Below are 27,559 nucleotides of genomic sequence, written 5' to 3'. Positions count from 1 at the left end.
GTGTGAGAAGCTGACTGATCAGGTCTGGCCAGGGAGTTTGGGATGGAGCCTGCTCAGGTGGTAGTGCGGGCTGTGGTTAAGGTGAGGACAACTGGGAAGTCAAGTTGGGGTGAAAGGGGTGCCCCACCCCCCACTCCACCCATGCCCCGCAGAAAAGCACAGTGGATACTGCACCCAACTCACATCTTTATTACCAGGTGGGTGTGGGAATCCCCGATACCCCTGTCTGTGCCAGCCAAGCCCTGGGAACAACACCTTCCATCCTGAGGGAGACCAGCTCCCTGCTGAGGGGTTCACAAGTTGGTGGAGGATGTAGGGATATTGGGATCCACAGTCTTACAGGAGAGAAAGTTGTATCTATAATCCGATTTCTCCCCCCTGAACTGGCGCTTGAAATGCTGTCCAACCCGGAACAGGGAGGCTACATCCAACAGGGCATTTTCAATGTGCTGCCCCAGCCGGTGCGAGTCCTGCAGAGAAGCAGATGAGGCACTAGGGGAGGCCTGGGAGACAAGTCTGAGGGAGGAGGTCCGGGAGACAAGTCTGAGGGAGGAGGCTACATCAGGGACCTCTGGGATCTGAAGGGCTCAATCCCAGAGTTTAGCGAGAGAGAAAGAAGGCACTTAAGTTCCTCTTACTGTTTCTGTGCTTGATTTCTTGCTGGAGATATGGAAGGTGATTGCGTTTTCCCCCATGAAGATGTAGGAGATACCATACCCATGGTCATGGGCCTGGAGCAGGGAGAGTGAAGCAAGCCAATAGCCCAGCCTACCCTCCACGCCCGCAGGGCAGGAGCCCCGCCCCGCCCCGCCCCCCATCCCCCAGCTGCCCAGAGGCTGGACCCAGTCCAGTCCACTCACAGGCCCAAATCCACCTCCAGAGGAAACGTAATCCGGATAATTGTGGACATCAATCAGGTGTGTCTGCTGCACAGGGACCTGGCTGGTGGACAGCAGCCATTGCTGCGACTGGACCTGAGGGTAGCCGGTGGTCAGACAGAAAAGAATTTCTTTCCTCCACTGCAAGCCTGACCTCCCTAGGCCAATTGCCCCCAAATCAGTGGCTTTCCTCTGACCACGCCCCTCCCCCCATGCCTTCTTTTCCACTCTGCTCTTTCTTCCTCTTTCCCCCTTTTTTCCGTTCCCCTTTTTTTTCTTTTTCTTTTTTTTTCTGAGATAGGGTCTCACTATGTAGCCCTGGCTGTCCAGGAACTCTCTGTAGACCAGGCTGGCCTTGAATTTAGAGATCTGTCTGCCTCTGTCTCCAGAGGGCTGGGATTAAAGTCATGGGCCACCACCATCACCCAGCCCTTTCTTTCTTTATGGTGCTGGGGACTGACCCCAGGACCTGTAGCATGCCGGGAAGGGGCTCTACCACTGAGCCAAGCCCTTAGCTCTTCAGTGGGGGATTCTGGACTGATGCTCTATGGCTAAATCCCACTCTCCCCTCTGCATCCCACCCCACGTGGCTGTCTCTACACGCTCGCTCTTCCACTCAGTTCTTCCAACACCACCCTCCTGGTTCTTAGCTTTTCCTTCCTCTGCCATTCCTTCTCCTCCTGAGCGTTTTCCTGACCTGGGTCAAGAAGGGTGACTGCATATGGAGGAGCCGGGACATGATGTACAGTGCGAAGAGGTGACGGTCAATCCCCTGCCCACTCATGGCCGCCTTCAGTAGAGCCTGGTGCTTGTCCACGGCCACTCGGAACAGGGCAAGGCACTGTTGGTCCTGGGTCCCCCGGGGCAGTCAAAGGCCATGGAAAGACAGGACGTGGGCTTACTTGGAGGGCCTGGATTATATCTGGTCTTGAGCCAACTTCCAAAACGCCTGCAAGGCTTGGATATCTATCTACCCCACTTGGCAGAGAGGAAACAGGTTCAGAGAGCAGAAGCAACTTGTCCAGGGTCACACAGCAAGGAATGATACATGCCTGACATTTGGACCTTTAGGTCCTCTGGGGAGTCACTGCATCTCACAGGTGAGGGAGCTGGGTTTGTGAACAGGGAGGTGGGGGAGTTGTTTAGAGCAGAGGCTATAAATTTGAGGTATGGTATAGACAGAGGTCATGGTCACACGGGGTCACAGTGGTTGAAGTGAGGAGAGCCAACAGAGTGGAAACCGTGCTCTCGTGCTCTCTGCAAAGTGTTCCCCAGCACTGTGTGTTATCCCCGCTAAAGCCCAGAACACACTCTCCTGGTCTGTGGATAATCCCTTACTTTGAACCCCCACGGTCAGAGCTGGTTGGCCCCTTGTTGTGGATGCCCCCCCATTCGAGATCCTGAGCACAGGTATCTCTGCAGACGCGATCACAGACGATGGAGGCCTCTGTGAGGCCCACACTCACTGTCTCCTTGTTGTCCATGGCTCTCACAAACTGGCAGGCTTCTCTGGTGCAAGACCTCACTGTCTCTGTCCTGCCTTCCAGGAACAGTCGGGTCATGGCTGACTCATAAGTCAGGCAGAATTGACCCCTGTCCTGAGGGAAAGGAGAAGAAGAACCTGTCAGCTAGCCTTGGGATGTCTCTGTAGTCCTGACCTCCAACCAACCTCTGCTTAATGCTATCTATGGAGAGGAAATCAAGACAACACAACAGACTCACAAAATGGCCAACCCCACAACAAGATGGCTGACCCACACCGGATGGATGAATGACCTGGAATAAGATGGCTGATTCACAACAAGATGGTCAACCTATGTTAAGACCACTGACCTACCAGGGTTGGTTGTCCATGCCTTTAGTCCTAGCACTTGGGAGGCAGAAGCAGGGTGGATCTCTTGTGAGTTTGAGGTTAGCCAGGGATACACAGTGAGACCCTGCACACCCCAACAGGCCCCCATGTATCCCCTAAAGACTGATCTAAAACACAATGAGTGACCCATAAAATGGATGAGCAGTTGACCCACAATGACAGGAGACCCCGAGGAGGTGGCTGGAGAGGCAGGTGTTGGAGGCTCTTGAGGGAGCAGGCACTGACCCGGAAGTGGGCCAGCTGCAGGACCAACTGGATGAAGCTGTCTGAAGAGACATGACAGCATTTGATGAAGCTCTTGCCGAAGTGGGAGAAGGGGAAGACGTGGCAGTCGATGTTGCCAGACAAGGTCTTGGCTCCCCTCAGGGCCAGCGAGATGGACGGCTGGATCTGCCAGAGAGGGAGGTGGGAAAAATGACTGGTGTTAACACGCAGGGCAGAGGCAGAGCTTAGGCATGGATCTGGAAGGGAAGGTGGAGATGCGGTTAGGTGGGGTGGGGCAGAAGGTGACGAAAGGGAGAGGTTAAGACAGGGCGTGGACAGCAGTGAGGGAGTGGGGTTCGACTCAGATGAAGGCAAGGACTGAGATGCAAGCAGGCTTGTAGAGAGGTTCGAAAGGACCAGGCTGAAGCTGGGTAGGGCTAGGGTTGTTGGGACCCACCTACCAGAGAGACAAAGTGCAGGGAATGGAGGTGAGAAAGAGACAGAGATAGAGGTGTTGGGGCTAGTCAGGGACTCTAGGCAGTGGGTATGGTTGGATGTGATCTGAAAGGTGGTACAGGCAGCGGGGGATGAATTCAGGGTGAAGGCGAGCCCAGCCTTACCTGCTCTGGAAGGTCCCACTGTAGGCGCTCGGGCTGTGGCAGGGTAGGGTCAGGGTGACCCTTGCAGTGGCCATCGGTGGCATAACCCAACTGGAAGCACTCTGTGGCCAGGGTGAACTGGGGACAAAAGTGTCATTTACTTCCCCTTCTGGGCCAAAGCCACTGCGGAGACAGCAGGGCCCAGTGTGGCTGAGCGTGAGTCCCCAGAACCCAATGTTGTGGGATGTTCCCACTGAGCAGGCAGGTGCACGCTGCTTAGCCTTCTGGGATCACATTTCTACCTCGCTCAGCTGCCCTGGAGCCCATTTTGGTTTCACTTTGAAACAGGGTCCGATGTGACCTAGGCTAGTCTGTTCTTTACTATGTAGTTGATGATGGCTCTGAACGCCTCATCTTCCCGCCTCCACGTCCTATGTGCTCCGATGACGGGCAGCAGCACCTTAGCCATCTTACCTGCTGCTGGGGAGACTGGAACCCAGGACTTCACAGGAAGTCCACCAGTTGAGCCCAAAGCCAGCTCTGTTTCCCTTTGCCACAGACTGGCTTGGTAGCCCAGGCTGGAGTCAAACGAAAAGCCTCCAGCTTCCCAAGTACTTGTATTACAGATGTGTGCTACACCGTTCTGGGTGTGTGCCAGTGAGAGTCCATGTCTATGTGCATGAGTGTACATGTGTGCTGCAGCCTCCTGTGTGTGTATGTGTGTGTGTGTCTGTCTTTCTTTGCATGTGCATGGGTGGGGAGGTGTAACAGGCTCTAGGTTCACTATCACTGTGCCTTCTTTCTGTGTGACTCTCAAAAGTCACTTTCCTGTCTCTAGAGCTGCAGTGACACACCCACCCCAGGCAGGTCATCGTGGCAAGCCCCATTCTCTGCTAGGTCCTTCTCTGTCTCTGAGTCTGTATGCCTCTATTCTAAGGTCCTTCAGGGTGGTGAGTCCTTGGACAGGGTCCCCAGACTTAGGAACGCACCTCCCACAAATGTCCTGAGACAGGGCAGTCGGCCCATGAGTGTTCCACGCTGAGGCCCAGCTTCCCATTGGAGAAGACGATGAGGGTGAAGGATTTGTCAAACCAGCTGCAGAAAGAGTTTGGATGGGTCACCGAAGCGCCAGGGAGGAGAATGTGAGCACCCGTGGGACTTCTGGTGTAGGGGTATGCTTCAGGGTGAGGAGGGGGCAGGAGAATCAGCGGAGGTGCCAGCCCAAGGGGCATCCGGGAGTGCTGCCAATCCCCAGAGGTGGTTTCAGACAGTCTCCACAGGGGTGTCAGATTTAGGGAATTGCTTTTTGGTTTTATTTTTCTAGGAAGTCAGCTCTGGAGGTGCTGGGGAGAGACCCTCAATCTTGGGTCTGTTGTTACGGTTAAATAATCCTCCATCACGAGACCACACTGCCTTAACTGACCACAGCTCAATGGAGGAGCTGATCATGAGCAGTGACTAGCAATAATCTACAAGTCCAAAGGCAGAGTAGAGTATCAGTTTACTAAACTGTGCTATGTTCAGGCTATAGAATACTGCTAAAACTGAATGAGGCACCTCTAGATTTCCTGACATAAAATGAGTATCAAGATATAAGTGGGCCGGGCGTGGTGGCGTACGCCTTTAATCCCAGCACTCGGGAGGCAGAGGCAGGCGGATTTCTGAGTTCGAGGCCAGCCTGGTCTACAGAGTGAGTTCCAGGACAGCCAGGGCTACACAGAGAAACCCTGTCTCGAAAAACCAAAAAAAAAAAAAAAAAGATATAAGTGGGGCTAGAGAGATGGCTCAGTGGTTAAGAGCACTGACTGCTCTTCCGACAGTCCTGAGTTCAATTCCCAGCAACCATATAGTGGCTCATGACCATCCATAATGAGATCTGACGGCTTCTACTGGTGTAGCTGAAGACAGCTACAGTGTACTTAGATATAATAATAAATAAATCTGTAAAAAAATATATATATAAGTGTTGCCGGGTAGTGGTGGCACATGCCTTTAATTCTAGCACTTGGGAGGCAGAGGCAGGTGGATTTCTGAGTTCGAGGCCAGCCTGGTCTACAGAGTGAGTTCCAGGACAGCCAGGGGTACACAGAGAAACCCTGTCTCGAAAAACCAAAATAAAATAAAATAAAATGAGTGTCTGGGGTCTTGAGGAGATCGGTTCTCTGGGCTAGAGGTCTCTTATTTCCACCAAACTGTTTGGGGGTTGTACGATATAAGTGACCCCTGAGTCTAGCTGCTGAGGCATGGGGTCTGGCTGCCCCCTGTGGAGAAGCCCTAGGTCTCCATAAGTGTGTAGGTGGTATTGTAGGGGGTAGACTCACCGGTCATGGCCTCGGCCAGCCAGCAGAGTGTGGGCATAAGCGTCCAGGGAAGCTGCGGGGTCCTCTCTGGTCAGTCCCGCGGGCTCAGAATCGAGGGACACAAAGAAGGCAGCCCCTTCCACAGCCTCCAGGGCGGTGGCTGCGTGGGTCTTCACTGACTCCCGCACCTGAGCCCACATGCTCCTGTCCGAGTGGGATGGGCCTGAGCCCAGCTGGCCCTCTACCCTGCCCAGCCTGTTCCCTGGAGCCCAGCCTGCCCCCTGCAACCGCAGCCTACTGGTTCTCACCTGGGAGCAGCAGTCAGAGCAGCTAGGTGTTCCTCAAGGGGACAGGCTGGGGAGGGGTCATCCAGGATGTCCTGGAACTGCTGTTCCAGGGCCCGTGGGGAAAGCAGGCCATTGGGAGAGTGAGTCCCTACACGGAAGAATCTGCCCCGGTGGAAGACAGCCACGTGTCGGCTGTCTTGAAGGTGACGAAGGTAGTCTGGAGGGACACGGGAGGAAGACGAAGGTGGGAAGAGGTCACATTTTAAGAACCACCCCACTTACTAATCATGCCTTGGGCTATGTTTTTATGATTTTTGACAGCTGTATAGTAGTCCATAGCCTGAGCATAGCTCAGGACAGTTTCGATTGTGCTATATATCTAACAGAGGATGACTTTGAACTCTTGTTCCTCATGCCTCTACTTTCCCGGTGCTGGGTGACAGGTGTAAGCCACCACACCCCATTTATAACAGAGGGCCTCCTGCATGTTAGGCAAGAGGCCTGCTCAGGGCCAGAGAGGTAGCTCAGTGGTTAGGTGTTTCCCTGAGGACCCGGATGGCCGCTCAGAACCATGTGTAACTCCTGTCCCAGATCTGACGCAGTCTCGACAGGTACTGCATGCACACGTGGTACACAGACACATATGCATGCAGAGTGCTCGTACACATAAAATAAAATATAATTAAAGAAAAAGATGTCCAGGGCTGCAGGGATGGCTCAGAGGTTAACAGCGCTGTTGCTCTGAAAGAGGATCTGCGTTCAATTACTGGCACCCACGTGGCCTCCCCACAGCCAGCTCTAACTTCAGTTCCGAGGGATCTGACACAGTCGTCAGTGCTCCAGGGGGCACCAGACACACAGGTGGTGCACATGAATGCACACAGGCAAAACTCTCATACCTGGCAGGGCAGTGGTGGCGCACGCCTTTAATCCCAGCACTTGAGAGGCAGAGGCAGGCGGATTTCTGAGTTCGAGGCCAGAGTGAGTTCCAGGGCAGCCGGGGCTATAAAGAGAAACCCTGTCTTGAAACAAACAAACAAACAAAAGATTTGATGCCCTCTTCTGGTGTGTCTGAAGACAGCTACCGTATACTCATAAAAGGAGAGACTTCCACCTTAAGCTACCTCTCCTTTTACACCACCTCAGGGACCAACGTTACTCCATCTCACTGCGGAGGAAGCCAAGGCCCACAGGGGACATAGGAAGCAAGACAATTGGGAGAAACGCCCACGCAGGCCGGCTAGAGTCCTACTCTTAGCCTCTGCCCCTGTTGCAGACAGGGACAAGGACTGAGCAGGGGGGTTGTCCTCACCTTTTTCCACCCCTGGAATCCGTGTAGTGTTGAACATCCTCTCATACTGGGCAGAGCACAAGGGTCGCATCCCCATCAACAATGTCTGCAGGAGGCCAAGGGCTCCTGAGCCAGGCTTGGCCCTCTGTGGTTCCCTGCGCCTCCAGCCCCAATCCATAGGACCTTCCTTACCGGTGAGATCTCCTGCCGGTTCAGAAGGTGGCGATACAGGAGCAGGGTATGCACAGCATTGCCCGCTCGGGCTGCCTGCAGCGGTGTGGGGGTGACGTACAGAAAATCCTGCTTGGTGGCAAAGGGAGGGGACACAAAATACACTGAGGCCATGCTTGTTCTTGATAGGAGCCCCAGACAGAGCTCTGCACTTAGGTCATGGGCCACCAAGGCCACGAAGGCCCCTGCCACCCGCTGCCTGCCTCTCCCTCTCCCTCCTCACCATCATGTAGTAGGTGCTATTAATCAGTGAGCCTCGAGAGCGCAGGTACACAAACTCTTCCCACCAGTCGCTGACCTGGGAGGAGAATGGGAGATGCTCAGCTGGGGTGGCTGAGACCCCCAGGGAGTGGGATGGTGTGACCAGGGAGCCCACAGGCTTTCCTGTGTCACATGGGCAGAAAGAATCTCGGGGGCAGGGGGGAATTGGTTATGGTTAACGACCAGCAATATAAGTCTGCAGATGAAGGATTAGTTCATTAAAACCTGCTACCCCCAATCCCAGCACTTGGGAGGCAGAGGCAGGCAGAATTCTGGGTTCGAGGCCAGCCTGGTCTACAGAGTGAGTTCCAGGACAGCCAGGGCTACACAGAGAAACCCTGTCTCGAAAAAAAAAAAAATCAGAAAAAAAAAAAAACAAACAAACCAAAAAATCCAAACCCTGCTACCCCCAAGTTATGGAATATTATGTAATCATTAACTTGAGTGAAGGTACCAGGGTGGTTCACACTTCTAATCTCATTGCTAGGGAGGTAGAGAAAGAATTGCTGGAAAAAAAATTGCTGGGGCCTGCTGTCCAGATACCTTAGCCCAATCAGCAGACCCCCCCAGTCCCCCATGGAGAGACCCCCGGTTTCAAAAAACAAGATGGAGCTGGGGATATGTCTCAGGAGTTAAGAGCACTTGGTGTGCTTGTAGAGAGAGGGCCTGGGTTTGGTTCCCAACACCCATATGGCAGCTCACAACTGCATATAACTCCAGCTCCAGGGGACCAAATCCCCCACCCTTTTCGGACCTCCGTGGGTAATGCACGTATGTAACACATCCACACGTGCAAACATGCAAACACTCATACACATAAAGTAAAAACAAGGAAACAAAATCTTCCAACAAACCAACCACAACTGTATGGTGCCCCCGAGGGATGACAGCTGAGGTGGACCTCTGGACTGCACACTCGTGCACACATGCACACACACACAAAGTGGTAAACCACACCTTGAGCAACACAGAATGAGCATCAGCATCTACTTGGTGGAGCGTGTGCCTGCCACATGCTGGGTGTGGTGCTGCCTCCAACTGAGCCCCACCCCAAGTCCTCTTGCACATACTTAAAAAAAAAAAATCAGATTTCTTTATGTGCTTGGGTGTTTTCCAGGCATCTATGTCTGTGTACCACCAGCACCCTGAGGTCAGAAGAAGGAATCAGATCCTTTGGAACTGGAACTGCGGAGCCTTCTGAGCCACCATGTGGGTATTGGAAGTCGAACCCAGTTAGGTCCCTTGTAAGAGCGACATGTGCTCTTGACTACTGAGCCATCTCTCTAGTCCTTGTATATACTTTTTCTTCTTTCTTTTTTCTTTCTTTCTTTTTTTTTTTTTCAGAGCTGAGGACCGAACCCAGGGCCTTGTACTTGCTAGGCAAGCGCTGCTCTACCACTGAGCTAAATCCCCAACGCCCCCTGTATATACTTTTAAAGAGCAGAATCTGACCTAAGAGCATGAAGAAAGAAAGAATAAAAGTAGACCATTAGGGCTGGAGAGATGGCTCAGTGGTTAAGAGCACTGACTGCTCTTCCAGAGGTCCTGAGTTCAATCCCAGCAACCACATGGTGGCTCACAACCACCTGTAATGAGAACTGCTGATCTCTTCTGGTGTGTCACAGCTACAGTGTACTTACATATAATAAATAAGTAAATCTTAAAAAAAAAAAAGTAGACCACTAAGGTCTGGCTTTTTCCAGCTCCTGCAGACACTTAAACATTAATTGCTAACCCCACTACCCCCGGGGTGCCCCGCTCCAGACCCTCTTTCCTTCTCTTGCCTCTCTGTCTTCCTAGTGTCCAGATTAAAAACGTGAGCCACCAGCTCCAGGCAAGCCCAATGCTTAATTAACTTAAACCTGTGTTAGTTCTCCCTCTCCAACCTCCAACCTCCAGGTCTTCCTTCCAACACACCCTTTCCAGGTCCCTAGTACATTCCTGAGAAAACCTATCACTCTCGGCTTCCCATCCTTGCACTCCTTGTTCTGGCCAAAGTGAAGCCCCTTTCCATACTCGTTTAACATTGGCCTCTTTCACTTCTCCTAAGTCCTGCTAACAACTGGACTGTTCGGTTCGCTGTCAGGCTCTCTGTCCACCTCTGAGATAAGTATAGCTTCATCTTTCTTCTTCCTCACCTCTCAGATGCCGTTGCCTGTTACCTGTCTCCAGTTTCCTACATTAGCCATGGCTGGCATTCTTGATTCGTGTGACTCATTCCGTGCCTCAGTTTCTTTTTTTTTTTTTTTTTTTGGTTTTTCGAGACAGGGTTTTTCTTTATAGCTCTGGCTATCCTGGAGCTCACTTTGTAGACCAGGCTGGCCTCGAACTCAGAAATCCGCCTGCAGAGGTGGCGCGTGCCTCAGTTTCTTTTTTTTTTTTTTTTAAAGATTTATTTATTATATGTAAGTACACTGTAGCTGTCTTCAGACACACCAGAAGAGTGTCCAGATCTCGTTACGGATGGTTGTGAGCCACCATGTGGTTGCTGGGATTTGAACTCCGGACCTTCGGAAGAGCAGTCGGGTGCTCTTACCCACTGAGCCATCTCACCAGCCCGTGCCTCAGTTTCTTAAGAAGCTCAACTCAAAAAGTGCAGCCACGGGTCTAGCTCCGAAACTAGCTAACCACCTAAGAAAACTAGCTAACCAACTAAGAAACCGTCCGGGAGCTGGAAATGGTGGGCAGATTCGTGTTGGAATTCTGGTCCTAACACAAGTAGTGGGACTCAAACTCTGATAGGGGATCCTGAAGTAATTCCAATTTGAGGGACAACGGGGGTGGGGGTGTGGGGGCAGGACTGAGCACAGAGGCGGGGCTTAGAGACTGCCGAAGGGGCGGGACTACTTACTGAAATTCTATTATCCAGCAAATCACAAGCAGGGCTGGGGCAGGCCAATCACTTAGATAAGCCAATCGTGGCAGGGACATGGTTAGGGCGGGCCAATCATCACAGGGCGGGTGGGCCAATCACTGCAGGGCCGGGCTGGGTCCCCGAACTCACGTAGTTGGAAGTACACCAGGACTTGAGTTGCAAATAGAGCTGTAGTCGTGGTGCGTGCAACCTCAGGAAGTCATTTGCCAGCGCTGTAGCGCGGTCGAAAGCGTCGTCTCCGAGCACAGGGCGTACAGACTCTAGGTACTACAGGCAGACGAGGACCGGAGCGTCAGGGTCCCGCCGCCTGCCCGAGACCACCCCACTCCAGGGCACGCCCACCTTGCGCACGGTCTCCTGCGCCGTGGGCACTGGCTGTCGCGGGAGCGCGCGTTGGAAGCTGAAGAGCCTCGGGTGCCTCCCGGAAAAGATTCTGACCAATGCCTGCGGAACAGAGGAGAGGACCCAGTTGGAGCAAGGAAGAGGGAGGACGAAGATGATATAGGGAGAGGGAGTAAGGAAATGAAGGGGGAAGGGTGGAGGAGAGATGATGGGACCGAGAGGATGGAGGTGATGGAGAAGAAGAGAGGACAAGATGATGGATGGGGGAGGGAAGAGGGAGAATGGAGATAATGAAGGGAGAGAGACAGAGTGAAGAACAGGATGAGAGGACAGAAGTGATGGAGAGAGATGAAGGGGAGGGAGGAGGTGAATGATGCTGAACCAGAGGACAGAGGTGATGTACGCTGTATGGAGGGGGAAGGGTATATAGAGATAGTGAGAGGGGTATAGGAAAACAGCATGAAACTGAGGACAAAGTGGGAGTCAAAGACCCAGAGAGAACAGGGGTGGGGGTGGGGTATGGATACAGACACAGGAGTGGTGGTGGACCGAGACCCAGAAACAGAGACAGCTACATGTTTGTTCTGAGAGTCTAGATCCTCACATACCAGCCAGGTCTTCGTGGGTGAGGACATGGCGCCATGAGGTTCCAGAAGCCAGCCATGGTGGGACAGAAGGAGCCTCAGAGCCACATGAAGGGTGAAGATGAGGGCTCCCCACAAACATGATGCAAAAACTGCTGCTGACAAGAGCCCCTGGAGCTGATGGTGCTGTCCGCCCCTGGGAGAGAAATGAATAGAGGGTACCCCAGAAGCTGTGCAGTGGACCGAGCCTGCAGAATGGGCACTGGTGACAACCACATCTGACAGACATATTTATTTACCTTATAAAGTGGGTGTGTCCCTCTGTGGGTGTGCCCTTGGGGAGGCACCAAGCTTCTAAAATCACTTTCCTGGGACCAGGGAGTACACCAGGGTAGAGTGTTTGCCTAGCATGCAAACGCCCTGGTTTCAATGCATAAACTGGGTGTGCTGGCACAATCCTGCAATCCCAGCACTGGGGAAGCAGGGAGAGGAGCTAAAGTCCATGCTTGGCTACATTGTGAAATGGAGGACGGCCTAGGTTACATGAAACCCCGCCATAGGTAAGCAGCAGGCAGTGGTGGCGCACGCCTTTAATCCCAGCACCTGGGAGGCAGAGGCAGGCGGATTTCTGAGTTCGAGGCCAGCCTGGTCTACAGAGTGAGTTCCAGGACAGCCAGGGCTACACAGAGAAACCCTATCTTGGAAAAAAAAAAAAGTAAATAAGAGTAAATAATAAGTAAGGAGACCGGGAAAGCAATGAGTGCAAGTGTGGGGAGGAAGCCCAGAGTGTGGCCCTGTAGCAGGCCCTCCCCGTGCGCTCCGGGTTTCAAGACTATGGGTCTATCACTGCCGCTCCTCCATGGGATGCCCTTCTCTAGACTGGATCATGAATATGGCTAACATGATCCATGTCTAATTGGGGCCTCTGCCTTGTTCAGAAAATCTGCCCCTTCCCACGGAAGCCTGGCCCACCTCCCAGAACCCAGCTCACCTATCCCTGCTGGTTTCCAGGCCCTTCCTAAAGGTGATAATGTTTGCTTTGGTTGTTTGGTATGAGATGGGATCTGGGTCTGTATTCCAGGATGCCTTTGTACGCACAAACCTCTACCTGGAAAGGGCCTTCCCATGTAAGCCCTGCCTCTGCTAGGATTAAAGCTTACTTGGTGAGCCACCATTCCTCACCCTGCCTCAGTTCAGAACCCAGTATAGGATAAGAGCTCAACAATCCTGAAAACCTGATGTGGCACCAGAGGGAGGGGGATCTCTGTGAGTCCAAGGCTATCCCGTTCTCAGTATAACTAGCTTCCGGGACAGCTAGTACTACATGCATTAAGAGACCCTATCTCAAACAAAACAAAACAAACAACAACAACAAAACAAAAGCAAAAACAACCCAAAAAACAAAAAAGAAAAACTGGGCAGTGGTGGCACACTCCTTTAATCCTAGCATTTGGGAGGTAAAGGCAGGAGAATTTGGTCTACCGTGAGTTCCAGGACACACAAAGCTACCCAGGGAAACCCTGTCTCAAAAATCCAAAATAGATAGAGCTATGAAGTGAAAGAGATGAAGCCCCTCTTTTGGCTGTGCCTCTATTATAAAGTAAACTCCAGAAATTACTTTTTTTTTTTTTTTTGAGTCAGGGTTTCTCTGAGTAACATCCACGGCTGTCCTGGAGAACTCACTGTAGACCAGATCTCTCCGGTGCTGGGATTCAAGGCCTATGCACCATCACACCCAGAAATTACATTTCTGTGGCAGGAAGAGCACAGAGTATCTTTCGGGGGGGGGGGAGCTGTTAGGGCAGTGACTGGTGAAGAGGAAGGTTCTCACCAGTCTGGCAGTAACTCTTTAATCTTCTCCATCAGTCCTAGGGAAGGGTCCAGCTGGAGGAGACAGGCAAGCTGGATTGTACTGAAGAGGAAGAGCCAGCTGAGGGGGGTTGCAGGGACCACACCAGCAAGAAAGTCATTCTGTGGTGAGAAAGGAGATGCTCACTCTCGGGAGCTTCTAGGGTCTGGGATGTGGGCAGAGCACAGGATTCCTTTTACTGAATGTATTTAGTAAGGGATTAGAAGCATGGCATAACTTTTGCTTATTCCCCAATAAGGAAGTTAGGCTGGGACAGGGACTCTTCCTAGAATCCACCATGGGGTGTTAGTGGAGGCATGGCTTGGTGGTAGGGAACCCTCCTGGAATCTACCAGTAAGGGGATGAGAGTGTCATTCAAGCTGTCCTAGATTGTCCAAAACCCTGGATTCTGAACCTTGGCACCAGTAAGGCAGTCAGCCAGTAAGCAGACAAATAAATAAATAAATCCAAGATAAGGAGACTATACTGAAGTTATTGGGGGAGGAGCTGCATGGGGAGGGCAGCAGGGGAGTGAGTCTGGATGCTGAGCCGGGAGGCCAGTGGGCGGGACAGAGCATCCCAGAGGAAGCCATAGTTAACAGTGGCCTGGGACTGGACATCCATATCTTCAGAAGTGGTTTCAGGAAGCCCCGAAACCTGAATTCCCAGAAGGAAACCAGCCAATAGCTCTCCTCACCCAAACACGCCAGAGATGCCTTTTCCAGGAGCGCAGGGCACAGAGGTAAATCTCCTGCCACACTGGCGAGCTGAGCTCTACCTCTGCCCCGTCGGAACTCAGTGAAGACAGCAAGCTCGAGGCCTGGTATGCCTCAGCCATGTTCCCTGGGCTCCTTAGGAGAAAGACGGAGAGTCATTCTCCAGGACCTCGGTGCTTCCCCGCCCCCCAAGGTCCAGGACTCCAGAACTTGGCCCCTTCCCCTCAGACCCACCCGTGCAGACTTTGCTCTCAGCTGTGTGGGGGATGGAGGAGTCTGGTCCCCAGCCCTCCTCTCTCAGACCCTGTCACTTCCTCCCCACAGCAGGACCACAGGATCAGCATACTCTGCTCTAAGAACCAGAGGAGCGCTGCAGCTCACAGTTGGAGAGGGCTTTGGGACCTGACTTCATTTAACTGGGGATCTCTGAAAGTATAAAGGCTGGGGCTGGTGAGATGGCTCAGTGGGTAAGAGCACCCGACTGCTCTTCTGAAGGTCCAGAGTTCAAATCCCAGCAACCACATGGTGGCTCACAACCATCCGTAAAGAGATCTGGCGCCCTCTTCTGGTGTGTCTGAAGACAGCTACAGTGTACTTACATGTAATAAATAAATAAATCTTTAAAAAAAAAAAAAAAAAAAAAAAAGTATAAAGGCTGGCGAGCAACCTTGAGACCTGTATTACTGAGAATTCAGTACTCAATATTCGGGGTGGGGGAGGGAAATTGATACAGGTTCGAGTAAAACACACTAGTTTTTCGTTTTGTTTTGTTTTTTTGTTTTTTCTCTTAACGTACTAATTTTTAGACCCATAGGGAAATGAACATTTGCCGACGGTGGCACTGTTCATTTCCAATTGCAAGGCGTAGACACATACTGATTCCCTTCCACCATGGGGTCTGGAGAGGGATGAAAGAGGAAGCACCCTACTGCGCATGCCCGGCATCGAGGGATGCTGGTGATGAGCGGAGGCATGTCCAGGACAAGTGATGGAGAAGCCCTACTCGCCTGCCCCAACACAAGGCCCACAGCCCCTCCTGTACCTGGTACTAGTACTTACACCGGTCAGAGGTCAGCAGCTGCGGTTCCTGGAGTCAATTCCATATACACCTCCTTCCCCCAGTTTGAGTCCAGTACCCAGTTTCCCATGTACATACATCCAGTCCCCGTATAATGAGTCCACGAACTGATCAACCGTCTTTGGCTGTTATCCTGAAACCCAGAGACACCTCGCGGGTGCCTCCTCCCTCCCTGAACTGGGTGTTCTGGCCCTAGGTTTTATCCCCGCCTCCTTCGATCCCTCCGCGTTCTGTCCCTGCTCTTTTCCAATCCCTCCGCATTCTCTCCCCGCCCCCTCGGAGTCCCAGCGTCCAACCCTCTTACCCAAAGCCTGTTTGTTTGTTTGTTTTTTTTTCCAATTTGTTCAGGAAACAGCCTTGACCTCCCTCCCTGCCCTCTTTTAGGTACTGCATCATGTCATGTATGTAGCCTTTTATCTGCTGGAGCACATCTTAGATGCCTCTAGGCTGATCTATCAGAACCATCCACAGCAGGGGTACAGACTGAGGCACGTGAAATAGACGCCACTGGGGACTAGATCCCAGCTAGAAGGTGCAAGATGGGCATAGATACACAAACACGGCAGTCTGCTTTATTCCACTCCAGGGTTTCATATTCTGTCCACAATGGATCTGGTGTTCTTTTGGGTCCACCCCAGGACAGAGACCAACCCATTGTCACCCAGCAAGGACAATATCCAGGTCTCTCCACTGCAGGTGGGGCTCTGTGAAGGTCCTTGGGCTCATGCTTCCCTTGCACTAAGGAGGTGGCAGGGTAGGACCCAGGAGGGCTCTTGCTTGGAATAGGAGCGAGCTAGTGTGGCTTAAGGACCAATGCATCAGGCACAGGGTGGGAAGCCAGACCGAACAAATTTCTCATCCAAGGGCATCTTAGAGCTCAGGTCTGCTCAATGAACTTTCTGGCTTTAGGGTTACCCACCCCCACTTGGCCTTGCCACATAGGATCCAAATCCCCACCTGTTCTGAGGTCAGAGTGATCCAGCTCCCATAAGCACTGGTGGACCAAAATACTGGTCTCACCCTTATTCCGGAGGAGTGAGTGGAGGGGCCTAACCCTGGGGTCACTGGAATAGAACTAGTTTACTTAGAAACAGCAACCATGATTAGCTTAACAGTGGGATCTGATGCCCTTGGCTGGTGTGCAGCCATATATATAAAGAAATAAACCTTAAAAATGTTTAGCTGAGCAGTGGTGGTGCACGCCTTTAATCCCATCACTTGGAAGGCAGAGGCAGGTGGACCTTTGTTAGAGGTCAGCCTGGACCATAAAGCAAGTTCCAGGACAGCAGGACTACACAGAAAAAAACAAAACCACGCAAACAGCCGGGCGGTGGTGGTGCACGCCTTTAATCCCAGCACTTGGGAGGCAGAGGCAGGCGGATTTCTGAGTTCGAGGCCAGCCTGGTCTACAGAGTGAGTTCCAGGACAGCCAGGGCTACACAGAGAAACCCTGCCTCGGAAAACCAAAAACCAAACCAAAACAAAAAAAGCCCACGCAAACAAACACAAATGGCCCAGTACCACGGTGCAGGCCTTTAGTCACAGTACTCAGAAGGCAGAGGCCGGTGAACCTCTGCTGGAGGCTAGCATGGACCATGGCGAGCTCCAGGAGAGCCAAGGCTACACAAAAAAACCCTGTCTTAAACCCCCTCTCAAACCCCCCAGAAAACAGAAACAGCACAGGAAGAGCAGGAGATGGAAGGCAGACTCTGGGGTGGGGCTCAGGGGTCTGACCCCCACTGAGGACTCCTTAACCTCTGCTCCAAAGAATCGCAGCAACAGCCTGGCGTGGTGGCGCGTGCCTTTAATCCCAGCACTTGGGAGGCAGAGGCAGGCGGATTTCTGAGTTTGAGGCTAGCCTGGTCTATAGAGTGAGTTTCGGGACAGCCAGGGCTACACAGAGAAACCCTGTCTCGAAAAACAAAAACAAAAACAAAAAAAAGAATCTCAGGAAGGTCTGGGAATCCAGACATGATGGAGCCAGGAATCCAACCTAGCTTGAGGTCCACATCCCTAGACCAAAAATGGACAGTCCTCAGGGAGTGACAGGCTACTGAACTACCCCAGCCCCAGGGCGAGAAGTGGCATGGTCAGCTGAGGATTTATTGGCATAAACGCAACCATATAAAAACATAAGTTATGAAAAACACAGTCACGATGTACCCCCCCATCCCCCAAACCCATCCCCCCGTGCCCCCTTCTGCAGGAGGGCCAGCCTGGCACCTCCTCAGCGCATCCGGTAGTCAGTGGAACAAGAGAGCTCACACAGCTGACCCTTGAAGTCCAGGTCGATGGTAAAGTCCAAGTCACGCTGCAGGGCAAAGAGGGAGACAGAGCTCAGGTGGGAGACAGAGCCATCAGCCAAGGGCCAGGCAAGCGTGTTGGCAACGCCTGCCAGCCAGCACATTGCACACGCTGCACCCTGACCTACTGACAGCACTATCGGCTATATGCACCCCATGCTCCCCAGCCACAGTCTAAGTTTCTGCCACCGAGGGACCAGCACCAGCGCCGCTGGCTGGAGTGTCAGCACCGCTTCAGGCCCCCTGCAAGCATCCTAAAGCCCCTCCACCCATGGATCAAGAGGGCCAGGGTTGGGTGTTCCTAGCATCACACTGTGCTCTGGCACTTGCCACTCTAACCTGTAACAGGAGTCAGGTGATTTCAGTGCCCACAGGAAGGGTACTGAACAAGGTTATCACTGAACCCAGCAGCCACATGGGCGCTTCCTCAGGTACCTGCTGTGCTACCCAAGCTGGCACTGTTCAAATCTACCCAGAACCCGACTTTCCTGCACACCCTCCATATCACGTTTACTCTCCATCAGGCCTCACATTGTTTTTGGCATTGGGCCTCATTCCAATGGTGCCAAAGATCTCCTCGCCAGTCTTCACTGTTAGGTAGTCCTCCATGTAGAACACAGTCTGCTTCCAGTGTGTGTACGGGGACTCAGGACCTGAAAGGTGGGCACGGTCAGTTCCAGACTTTGCCTGGGTGTCGCCACGCTAAACATGCCACTGCCCCCCCCCCCCACAAGGTCACCACCAGCAAGGCTTTGAGGGCTAGTGATCCTGCATCTTGCCTGTGTTTCCTGAGTTACACTGGGATCAGACTCAGTCACTCAATGACTGACAGTGGAAGAGTTCTTCAGTGTCCAGCACTCCCCCTTGTTCTTAATAGGACTAAGTGGTAGAACCCAGAACCAGAATACCATAGGCACCCGACCACCGGGCCAGGCCCCACCCTCCCCGAGGGACTAAATTTCTTCAACTTTAGAGCTTTCTGCCCTGTTCCCGAGCAGCTCCATGGCTGTGATAAGCCTCAGGCACGCACGACACTGCTCGTCTCACAGAAACCTCACTGATGCTCTTGGCCCCCCGCCCAGCCCCACATGGCGCTCACTGGTGGAGAAGCCGGTCCTCTTGTGGCATCGGGTGAACTCGATATTGAAGTAGGCCACCAGCGCGTGCACGTAGTCGTTCCTCTTGACTTGCAGGCAGAAGGGGGAGGTGAAGGTCAGGTCCTCCACCTTGACTGTGTAGATGTCCACCTCCTGCCAAATGGGTGAGCCCAGTCAGTGCTCAGAGCCCACCCTGAACAACAACTGCTGCCTGTTAGGCCCCTTCCCATCACAGTAAAACAGCCCCCGCCTTCTGAAACGGGGTCTCATGTATCCTGGGCTGGCCCTCAAAACATTTTCTTTCTTTTTAAAAAAACGTATTTATTTCATGTATGAGTACACTGTAGCTGTCTTCACACACACCAGAAGAGGGCATCAGATCCCATTATAGATGCTTGTGAGCCACCATGTGTTTGCTGGGAATTGAAGCCATCTCTCAGCACCAGGCATGGCCCTGAAAACTCTGATGTGTGGCCCAACTGCTCTCCCTACAGTTCTAATGGACTGGTCAGGGACTGGGACCCCTGCTGTTGCTGCCCAGTTACCTTTATGAGGCAGGCATTGGTGACCAGCTGCTTTGGGTCCACCACGTCCACCAGGGGCTCCTTGATGGCCACGTCTTTAATGCAGGACATATCAAAGCCATACACGTTCTCCCACCCTGGGTACAGACAGGGTCAGATGAGCTGTGGAATCCAGGCCCTGCCCTCGCCACCCATCCTGCCCTCACCACCCACTACAACCCCAGCTCACAGTGGATCTTGTAGTCTTTATATTGTCGGTCCTCAATGGCTGTCACATATAAGGTGGCCCGGTCTGGGAAGATGAGGCCATCGGGTGCCTGAAGGAGGAGTTGGGTAAAAGCAAGGACCTAACTGAGCGGAACCAATTGTCCAGCCCACCATCACTTTCCAGAGACCCCTTAGCCACCCAGGCCTCATCCTTTAGTCTGGTCCCTACTCAACAGCCACAGTGCATCCAGAGCCCTGGCAGTCTCAAAATTCCTAGGAGCCTGGAAACACCCCAGAAGGAAAGGCACCTCCATTTTGTACACTCTCCTCCTGATCCCTCCCCTTCCTCCCAGTACTCGCTCTCCTGGCGTAAGGACTCTGCACTGGCCTTCTTCAAGTCAGCTCCTCTGCCATTCCTTTGCTCCCTTCTCCCTGGGAAGGCCTCATCCACACACAGAAACACTTGGTGGTACCCTATTTGCTGTTCTAACTCTTTAGCCTGGGGCGCCCACTCCATCTAAGGCGTATGGCTCACCAGCCACTTGTCCCGAGCGTGCAGCACGGTGTTGAGCATGGACTCGTAGAAGAGGCAGTAGCCCATCCACTCGCTGATGATGATGTCGACCTTCTCCACGGGCAGCTCCACCTCCTCCACCTTGCCCTTGATGATGGTCACCACTGCACCCACAGGAAAGGCATACCAGTCACGGGGAGGGCTGGCCCAGATGGTTCCAGACAGCCAGAGGACTCTGGTCAAAGGGCAGGCACCCTGTCTCTCTTTTCAAACCATCTCACTATGTAGTCCTGGAACTTGCTATACAGACCAGGCTGGCCACAAACCCAGAGATCTGCCTGCCTCTGCCCCCCACCCCCCCGGCCCCTCCCCCAGTACTGGGGATAAAAGGTTAAAACACCAGGTCCATCCTAAACCACAAGGGTACAGCAACAGTTTCAGGTTCTGTCTGTGGGTCTAGGAGTAGTTCTGTCTCGAGCCCAAGTTTAACATTCTCCAGTCTGGGTTTGTTTCCTCCCATAGCAGCAGCGCTCAGATGAAATACATTTTCTATTCAGTAAGTGAAACAGTAAGTAATAATGGTGTGGACACAACTGTAAAATGAGGCCAGTAGGTTAGGATGCTTGCAACCAAGTGGGATGACCTGAATTTCACCCCCAGGGTAGAATGAGATTTATCCTCTGACCTCTACATGTGCCCCACTGCAGCCCCCCCACCCAATAAAGATAGAAAGCATTTCAATGAAACAAAATAAAACTATCATTGCCAGCCAGGCCTGTCACTCCAGCTACTTAGGAGGCTGACACTCAAGGAATGGAAGTTCAAAGCCTACTTGGGCTACAATAAGAAACCCTGTCTTGGGGCTGAAGAGCTGGGTCGGTGGTGAAGAGCACTGTCTGCTCTTCCAGAGGTCGTGAGTTCAATTCTCAGCAACCACACAATGGGTCACAACCATCTATAATGGAATCTGATGCCCTGTTCTAGTGTTTCTGAGGACAGACACAGCTCACTCACACAGACAAAACAAACAAACAAACAAACAAACAAAAAACCTGTTTCAAATACAAAGAAAGCTGTCCAACTGGCTCAGCGGGAGGGCCAAGGTTCCTAGCCTAGTGCGTAGTCCGCTAAGGCACCCACCCCTTACAAGGGTGTGCTAGCTCACAGGCCTGTTGCTTCAGTTGCAGATCATCACTTGTTGGCGCAGTACAAAAGTTCCTACTAAAGAAAGCACCATCACCCGGACCTTCCCATGCCTGCCTCTGCCCTTGAAGACTGTGGCACCAGTGCTCAGCCACTCTCAACTGTCTCTCACAGGCTTTCCTTTTTTGTAGCCTGTCCTGGCTCTAAGCCTCCCAGGGATGGGATGACACGAGGCCTCCAGGGCCTTCAGTTTAGACCTGCTCCATCTTTTATAATGCTAAGTACAGCCAGGCACACACCTTTAATCCCAGCACTTGGGAGGCACAGGCAAGAGGATCTCTGAGTTCAAGGCCAACCCAGTTACATGGTGGGTTCTAGGACAGCCAAAGCTACACAGCGAGGCCTACTCTTGAAAGGAAAATAAGAGTTTAACTGCATGGAAAACTAGTTTGTTTAATCCCAGCACTTGGGAGGCAGAGGCAGGCGGATTTCTGAGTTTGAGGCCAGCCTGGTCTACAAAGTGAGTTCCAGGACAGCCAGGGCTATACAGAGAAACCCCTTGTCTCGAAAAACCAAAACCAAAACCACCCCCCCCCCCTCCAAAAAAAAAAACCAAAAAAACAAAAAACTAGTTTGGTTTGAAATGACACCTAAGGCAGACTAAAGGCTTTCAATGTGTACACATAAGCACATGACAAAGCCTTTGGTGGACCAAGTGCACAACCTTCCTGTGGGAACTGTAGAGCGGCAGGCCTGTGGTAAGTAAGCTTCCACCTGCACACCCGGCCGTGTAGTGGATGCACGGGCAGCAGTTGTGGGGTTCTCAGGAAGGTAATGCCAGTCATGCTCAGAATGGGGGCTGCTGGGGAGAAGTCTCGACAGGCCCTGGATTTGACAACTGAGGGTTGGAAACCCTCGCAGAAGGGAAGTTCTAATCTTGAGCACAGTCACCAAAAATCCCCATGCGAAACCCTAAAGTGCAAGGCCCAACATCCCGACATCCAGACTCAGCATTGGCGAACGTGAAGGAGCCACCAGTTGTCCACTGTGGTCTCTTAACTCTTCACTGAGGTGTCTAAGAAGGGGCCTGTTCCTCCACAGACCACCCCCCCTCCTGCTCACCATGGTCTAACTTGTTGGCTTTGACAATCTTCACAGCATAATCGGAGATACTGGAACACTCAATCTAAGGCAGGAAGGAAGGAGGGTGAGACAGAGTCCAGTCCATGCCCTCTCCAGCTCCTAAGCAGCCCGCCCACTGCAGTAGGACTTACCCCAATAACCTTGCGGGCCCCCGCCTTGGCAGCAAACATGCAGAGGATGCCAGTGCCTGAGCCCACGTCCAGCACCACCTTGTCTTTGAAGAGATGTCGATTGTGAAACATGGAGTTGCGGTATGTGAGGGTGCGCACCTCATCCTTCAGCATCTCCTGGACAAGGAACCAAAGACAGGGGACCAGAGTGAGGGGACACACAAGGCATGCATGCCACCACCACATTGATGGTGAGCAAGGCTCAGAGAGCCCCTTTCCCTTCCGGGGGCTTCTTTTGCAGGAAACACCTACACTGGCCAGGTTTTATCAGTGCCATCCTTGCACGAGCCAGGGATGAGTCAGGAGGCTGAAACAGGAAGATCCTGGGTACAAGGCCAGCCCTTAGATCACCAAAATGAACCTTGGTACTGGCCTGGCAGGCTCACACAAATTAAAATGCAGTGAGCAGACAACCGAGTAGCAAGGAGGTTGTGTAGCACATTCAAGCAAGAGGTCGACTGACCCCTGACCTCACCTCTCAGATTCCAGCCACCTTGTCTTCTGACACGGTGTCTGAGACCTGGGCAGCTGGACCATTAGGTTAGGCTAATGAGCCCAGCGATCAACTTGCTTCGGCCTACTCAGAGTTGAGCTCCTACAAGCATACACCACCACGCTCGGTGTTCTGGAAGTTATCATGCATGCAGGAACATGGACGTCAGAGGACACTCTCCACCCTCCATCCAGGGATCTCTTGTATGGCAAGCACTCCTTTCTGCTTGTGTGGCAAGTACCTTTACCCATTGAGCCACTGCCAGTCCTAAGTGGGTTTTGGGGATTAAACCCTGAAACCCATGCTTGCATGGCAAGCCCTTTAATAACTAGGGTAGGTCCCTAGGTCTCCAAAAGCTCAATTATTTTATGCAAATTTTCCCCGTTTATGATGCTGGGGATGGAGGCCACTATCCAGCACGTGCTAAGCAACTACTCCGTCACTTTGCCACATCCCAGCCTCTAGTAGTAGTTGTTTTTAAAGCCCCATGGAAAAGAGATGGGGATTCCTTAGAATGTCATTTGATTTGCACTAAGTCCTGTCTCCTTTATCAAAAGCGTTGTAGTGCAGCATGAGCCATGGACGCAGCCCCACTGCCAATCACTAGAGGGTGCCAGAGACAGACAGGGCCGGACCTCATCCCTAGGTCTGTGGTACACTGGGGCAGCAAGCACTCGCACTGGCTTCTTGAGAGATGGAAGAATTCAGTCTGCCAAAGGGGCAGAAAGGGAGGGAGCAGTGCACGTGCTGAGACACTCAGACCCCTGTCCAGTCTTGTGGTCCTTCAGTCCATCCTGGCTTTAGGGTCAGTCTCTACTCACCTCGTGGATGCCGAAGTGGGCATAGGAGTCAAAGTAGTAGTCTTTGGATGTCATGTCCTCAGCGTTGGGTTTCTCACTACTTTCTGCTTGGCCACAGGAAACCTAGAAGAGGGGGAGTGGCAAAGGGTCAAAGGTGGGTTCCCCAGCATCTCCTCAACCTGCAAAAAGCCCCTCATCATACCAGGACAACCCTCCAGCCCCCTCCAGCATCTTTCTTCCCCAGGTCATGTTTCCACTTCCAGGACCCACCCAGAGCACCATCCAGGGAGCAGCCGCCTCGCCTACCATCTCTCCAGGCTCTATGGCCTGTCTCTAGCTCAGCCCACAGCTGGGGAGGGAGGGAGAGAGGGCAGAGCCAGGGCAGACACATGGAAGGGCAGGGGAGGAGGGCTGGAGATGGAGTTAAGGAAGCAGCCATGGTTCTGGGGAAGCCAGCTGGGGCCAGGAAGGGCTCTGTCCTAAGGGATTAGGGGGGCACAGCAGAGGAAACTGGTGGAAAGCGAGAGGACGATTAAACCTCTTGGGGAGTCAGATGTATAGCAAGTAAGCGTATGTGGAAGTGGGCTGGGTGGGGGTCTCACAAAAGGATATTTACTTCTTCAAGAGGCGGCTGGAGGCTCATCCCATTAGCCAAGGTGGCTACAAAATTCTAGGAGAGAGTAACAGGGAAAAAGGATTAGCTACGGGGTGATTGGGGAAGGCCTTTGGGACGGTGAGTGGTTTGTAGGTTGGCTTTGCCAGGGCAAGGAAGGGAGTGTGTGTGTAAGCAGGGACAAGCAATGAGGGAGGCTGTGATCGGGTAGAGAAGGATAGGAAGGAGGGAAGGGAAGGTCTCCTGTCCCAGCTGTTGGCTGAAGAGATGGTGGCCTGCCCCCTGTTGTCCTTCTCTGGTCCAATGACTGGCCACACAAACCTACCCCATCTAGGCCACAAGACCCAATACTTGCCAGGGCACATGGGCACTGCCCAGCTGTTGCTCCCCTTCACTACCTAATCCCCCCCACGAGATTAGGTGACATTTCCTGACACACATGCCAGGCTGAAGTGCCATGAATAAACTGGAGGGAGGGGTAGGAAGGGAAGGGTGCTGTCTCCTGTCCTAAGAGGATTCCATTAGAGAGACGTAGCACACTACCAAAGCAGCAGGCACACCACCCCCAACTCACACCCACACCCACACCAACACACAGAGGCAACCTGACCTCTTTGGTTTCCCTGCCTTTCTGAGGAGGTATCATACATGCCTTGGAAAACTGAGTCCAGACCCTTCCCCACCTCACCTGGGTTCTCACACTAGAACAGCTTTTTCTTTTCTCTGTCCACGAGTCCCAGGGCCCAGGGTCACCATAGTGACCCTGTAGGCTAACTGATCTCTATTTATGGCAGATTTCCCAGCAACTGACCTTCCCCTCCAGAGAACTTGAAGAGGTATGGGCCCCATCAGATTAAATACCATCAATGACTGCCACCCAAGGCTTCCAGAGAAACGTCAAGACCTAACCAAGCTCTCAGCTCCCCACAGCCTGGGAGGTGAGGTTCCCACTTCAATAGTACAGACGGACACCAGAAGGTTGACAAATGACTGAAGAGAGCTTGAAACCCATGTCTAGGACCTGCCTTACAAGCCTGATGGTGAGCTACTCAGAAGTCAAAAGAAAACGGCAAGTTCAAGGCCATACTCAGCTACAGGGTGAGTTCAAGGCCAGGCACATTTTTTTTTTTTTTCGAGGCAGGGTTTCCCTGGGTAGCCCTGGCTGGCCTTCAACTCAGAAATCCGCCTGCCTCTGCCTCCCAAGTGCTGGGATCAAAGGCGTTCGCCACCACTGCCCGGCTCAGGCACATTTGTTTTAATTAAACTAAGTAAAAAGTAGACTGAGGAATACCGCTTAGGATCGAACAATCAACTATAAGCAGGTAAGCAAGGCAGATGCTAGAATTTCAATCCGTTTTGGGGGGAAATTAGGCAAAGGCGAAAATGTACAAAAAGGGGTCCTTTGCCACATTCAAGTTGGTAAAAACGGAGATCTGTGGGGGTTAAGGCCCAGGGCCATCAGAACTCCTTTATCCCCCACCACTGACCTCTGACTATCCATCCACCCGAGGGCCCTCCCATGAGGGAGTGGGCTTGGGCCACGCCCCATGAAAAAAGACGCCCCTCTCACACGCCCATAATGACCACGAGGGGGTGCCCGGCGACGGATCCGGATCTCCTCGGATGAGATTCCCCACCATCTCCTTAAAGAGAGGTCACGGGGCTATGCCCATCCCCCCCTGCTGCACAAGGCTAACACTTGAGTTGAGGAAAAGGAGGCCGGGGAGTGATGTTCTCAGGCCCCACGCGGGTGCATAGAGCCCGGGCTGCATGGACATCCACAGCCGAGCCCGGGAGAGCGGGTGGCAACCCCTGGACCCCTTGAGTGCAGCCCAGGTCATCGGGCTGGGGGGCGGGGCCTTTGTCCTGCACGTGGAGCCCACGGGGCCCCTCGAGGCGGCACACCCCCCTCCCCACGCTTCACTGCGAGACCACGTGCGGTCTGGCTGGAAGCGCCCCCGGCCCGCGACCACGTGCGACAGTCCTCGGCTCGGCTGCGGGTCTCAAAGCACCGAAAGCCGAGATCTCTCCCGTCACGATCGAACAGATCCCCCGATGCGGACCAACGCGAAGCCAGGCACATCAAAAGGCCCCGTCCCCACAGTTCAGGCCGTGGGCCATCCGTCTCGCGCCGCACCCGGGCCTAAAGAGCCCAGCTACTCACCTCCATGATGCAGTTCGCGGCCTCGGCTGCCGCCATCTTCACCCGAGTCCTCCGGCCTCCGAGACCCCCCCTCTCTCTTTTCTCCCCCCCGGCTCGACCGAGGACCGCCTTTTACCAGAGGGTCCTCAGCCCAGCCCCCGATACCCCGCCATAAGTTCTCATTGGTCTGTAAAGCCGTCCATTCGAGAGCTTCATATTTCAATTGGATGACAGACACGCCTATCAAACATAAAGTGCCCGCCCCCCCTAGCGTTTAAAGGCCCGCCCCCTCCTGTCCGCTAGGAAGGGAACAACTGCCTGTCTGTCTCACCCAGCACGTGTGACGATTGGGTAAAATGCACCAGCTCTTCCCGCCCCTTTCTGGCCAGCTCCGCCCTGGAGCTTCCCGGCGGGCTCCGCGCTAAGCGGACGTCTAGAAACTGACATGTCCATCATTAAGATAGTTCCCTCCTCCCTCGTTGATATTGGCTGAGCCAAAGGTGACGTTCGCGGCTCTAACGCCACCCTGTTTAAGCGACAGGCCTAGAAGAAGAGGGGCTATTGGCCCATAAGGAAGCAGGCAGAGCTTTGGGCAGCAGCAACTGGCTCTTAGGAATGTCAGTCATCATCATTCTGTGGATTTCCCCCCCCCCCCATACACACCCTCTACCCCCGGTCTTGGATGTTTTCTGGAGGAACTGGGACGCGTGGGCGCGTTAAGTTATAGGGAAACCCCCAATTCCTGAGACACGGATGAGGGCACATTCTAGTCTGTGGTTCCGAAACCAGCCATGATTCGCTGTGAGCTTCCCACCCCTGTGCTGGAAGGCGCCAAGTTCTGAAGACCTGTGGCCTCCTCGTGGCCTCCAGGTCCTCTGCGGGAAACACCCAGCGTCCTTTGTCTGACCAACTCCTACACGTCAATCACCTGCAATTCGGTCGCCGCCTCCTCCAGGAAATTTCCCTGGATCTGCAGAAAGTTACTCCTTCCCTGAGGATGGATGTCAGTTGCTGGGTTCGTGCACCTTCCCTTTGGCTTCT

The 27,559-nt window shown here is 53.1% G+C and overlaps 2 protein-coding genes across 8 annotated transcripts; both read right to left on the bottom strand.

The window, feature by feature from the left end:
• Positions 1–174: 174 nt before the first annotated feature.
• Positions 175–15,572, bottom strand: Cpt1c (carnitine palmitoyltransferase 1C). Of its 5 annotated transcripts, none has more exons than XM_021166900.3 (19): positions 15,350–15,572; positions 14,272–14,425; positions 13,557–13,696; positions 11,750–11,921; positions 11,142–11,243; positions 10,929–11,066; positions 7,887–7,961; positions 7,625–7,735; positions 7,454–7,538; positions 6,163–6,358; positions 5,876–6,058; positions 4,544–4,649; positions 3,576–3,692; positions 2,977–3,141; positions 2,345–2,476; positions 1,576–1,728; positions 861–974; positions 639–731; positions 175–470 (listed from the first exon to the last, which is right to left on the bottom strand). In XM_021166900.3, the coding sequence occupies exons 2-19, from the start codon at positions 14,410–14,412 to the stop codon at positions 294–296; spliced, it is 2,400 nt and encodes a 799-aa protein (XP_021022559.1). In that variant the 5' UTR covers positions 14,413–14,425; positions 15,350–15,572; the 3' UTR covers positions 175–293. The 5 variants fall into 5 exon arrangements, with proteins under 5 accessions (XP_021022559.1, XP_021022561.1, XP_021022560.1 ...); XM_021166902.2 differs by having other exon boundaries at positions 7,625–7,732; XM_021166901.3 differs by having other exon boundaries at positions 14,272–14,422.
• Positions 15,573–17,450: 1,878 nt separating this feature from the next.
• On the bottom strand, positions 17,451–26,646 carry Prmt1 (protein arginine methyltransferase 1). Of its 3 annotated transcripts, none has more exons than XM_021166720.2 (11): positions 26,540–26,639; positions 24,379–24,432; positions 23,784–23,885; positions 22,431–22,586; positions 22,279–22,342; positions 20,035–20,177; positions 19,522–19,609; positions 19,314–19,429; positions 18,771–18,921; positions 18,203–18,324; positions 17,451–17,679 (listed from the first exon to the last, which is right to left on the bottom strand). In XM_021166720.2, the coding sequence occupies exons 1-11, from the start codon at positions 26,573–26,575 to the stop codon at positions 17,596–17,598; spliced, it is 1,116 nt and encodes a 371-aa protein (XP_021022379.2). In that variant the 5' UTR covers positions 26,576–26,639; the 3' UTR covers positions 17,451–17,595. The 3 variants fall into 3 exon arrangements, with proteins under 3 accessions (XP_021022379.2, XP_021022381.2, XP_021022380.2); XM_021166722.3 differs by lacking the exon at positions 26,540–26,639 and adding an exon at positions 24,069–24,173 and having other exon boundaries at positions 24,375–24,432; XM_021166721.2 differs by lacking the exon at positions 24,379–24,432 and having other exon boundaries at positions 26,540–26,646.
• Positions 26,647–27,559: the final 913 nt, after the last annotated feature.

The sequence above is a fragment of the Mus caroli genome, unplaced genomic scaffold (assembly GCF_978045245.1).
Source record: "Mus caroli unplaced genomic scaffold, Mus_caroli_1 scaffold_8, whole genome shotgun sequence".
Taxonomy (NCBI): Eukaryota; Metazoa; Chordata; class Mammalia; order Rodentia; family Muridae; genus Mus; species Mus caroli.
Note: the sequence above shows the minus strand (reverse complement) of the source record. Positions and strands in the feature narration are given on the sequence as shown.

Excerpts from the sequence above, each read along its gene's own strand:
- Cpt1c (XM_021166900.3), bottom strand. The coding sequence starts at position 14,412 with ATGGCTGAGGCATACCAGGCCTCGAGCTTGCTGTCTTCACTGAGTTCC. Across the intron at positions 11,067-11,141 it reads CGCAGGAGACCGTGCGCAAG|TACCTAGAGTCTGTACGCCC; the intron begins GTGGGCGTGCCC and ends GTCTGCCTGTAG. Across the intron at positions 471-638 it reads AGAAATCAAGCACAGAAACA|GACTCGCACCGGCTGGGGCA; the intron begins GTAAGAGGAACT and ends GCTTCTCTGCAG.
- Prmt1 (XM_021166720.2), bottom strand. The coding sequence starts at position 26,575 with ATGGCGGCAGCCGAGGCCGCGAACTGCATCATGGAG. Across the intron at positions 23,886-24,378 it reads TCCAGCCGCCTCTTGAAGAA|GTTTCCTGTGGCCAAGCAGA; the intron begins GTAAATATCCTT and ends CCCCTCTTCTAG. Across the intron at positions 22,587-23,783 it reads CCCACTTCGGCATCCACGAG|GAGATGCTGAAGGATGAGGT; the intron begins GTGAGTAGAGAC and ends TTCCTTGTCCAG.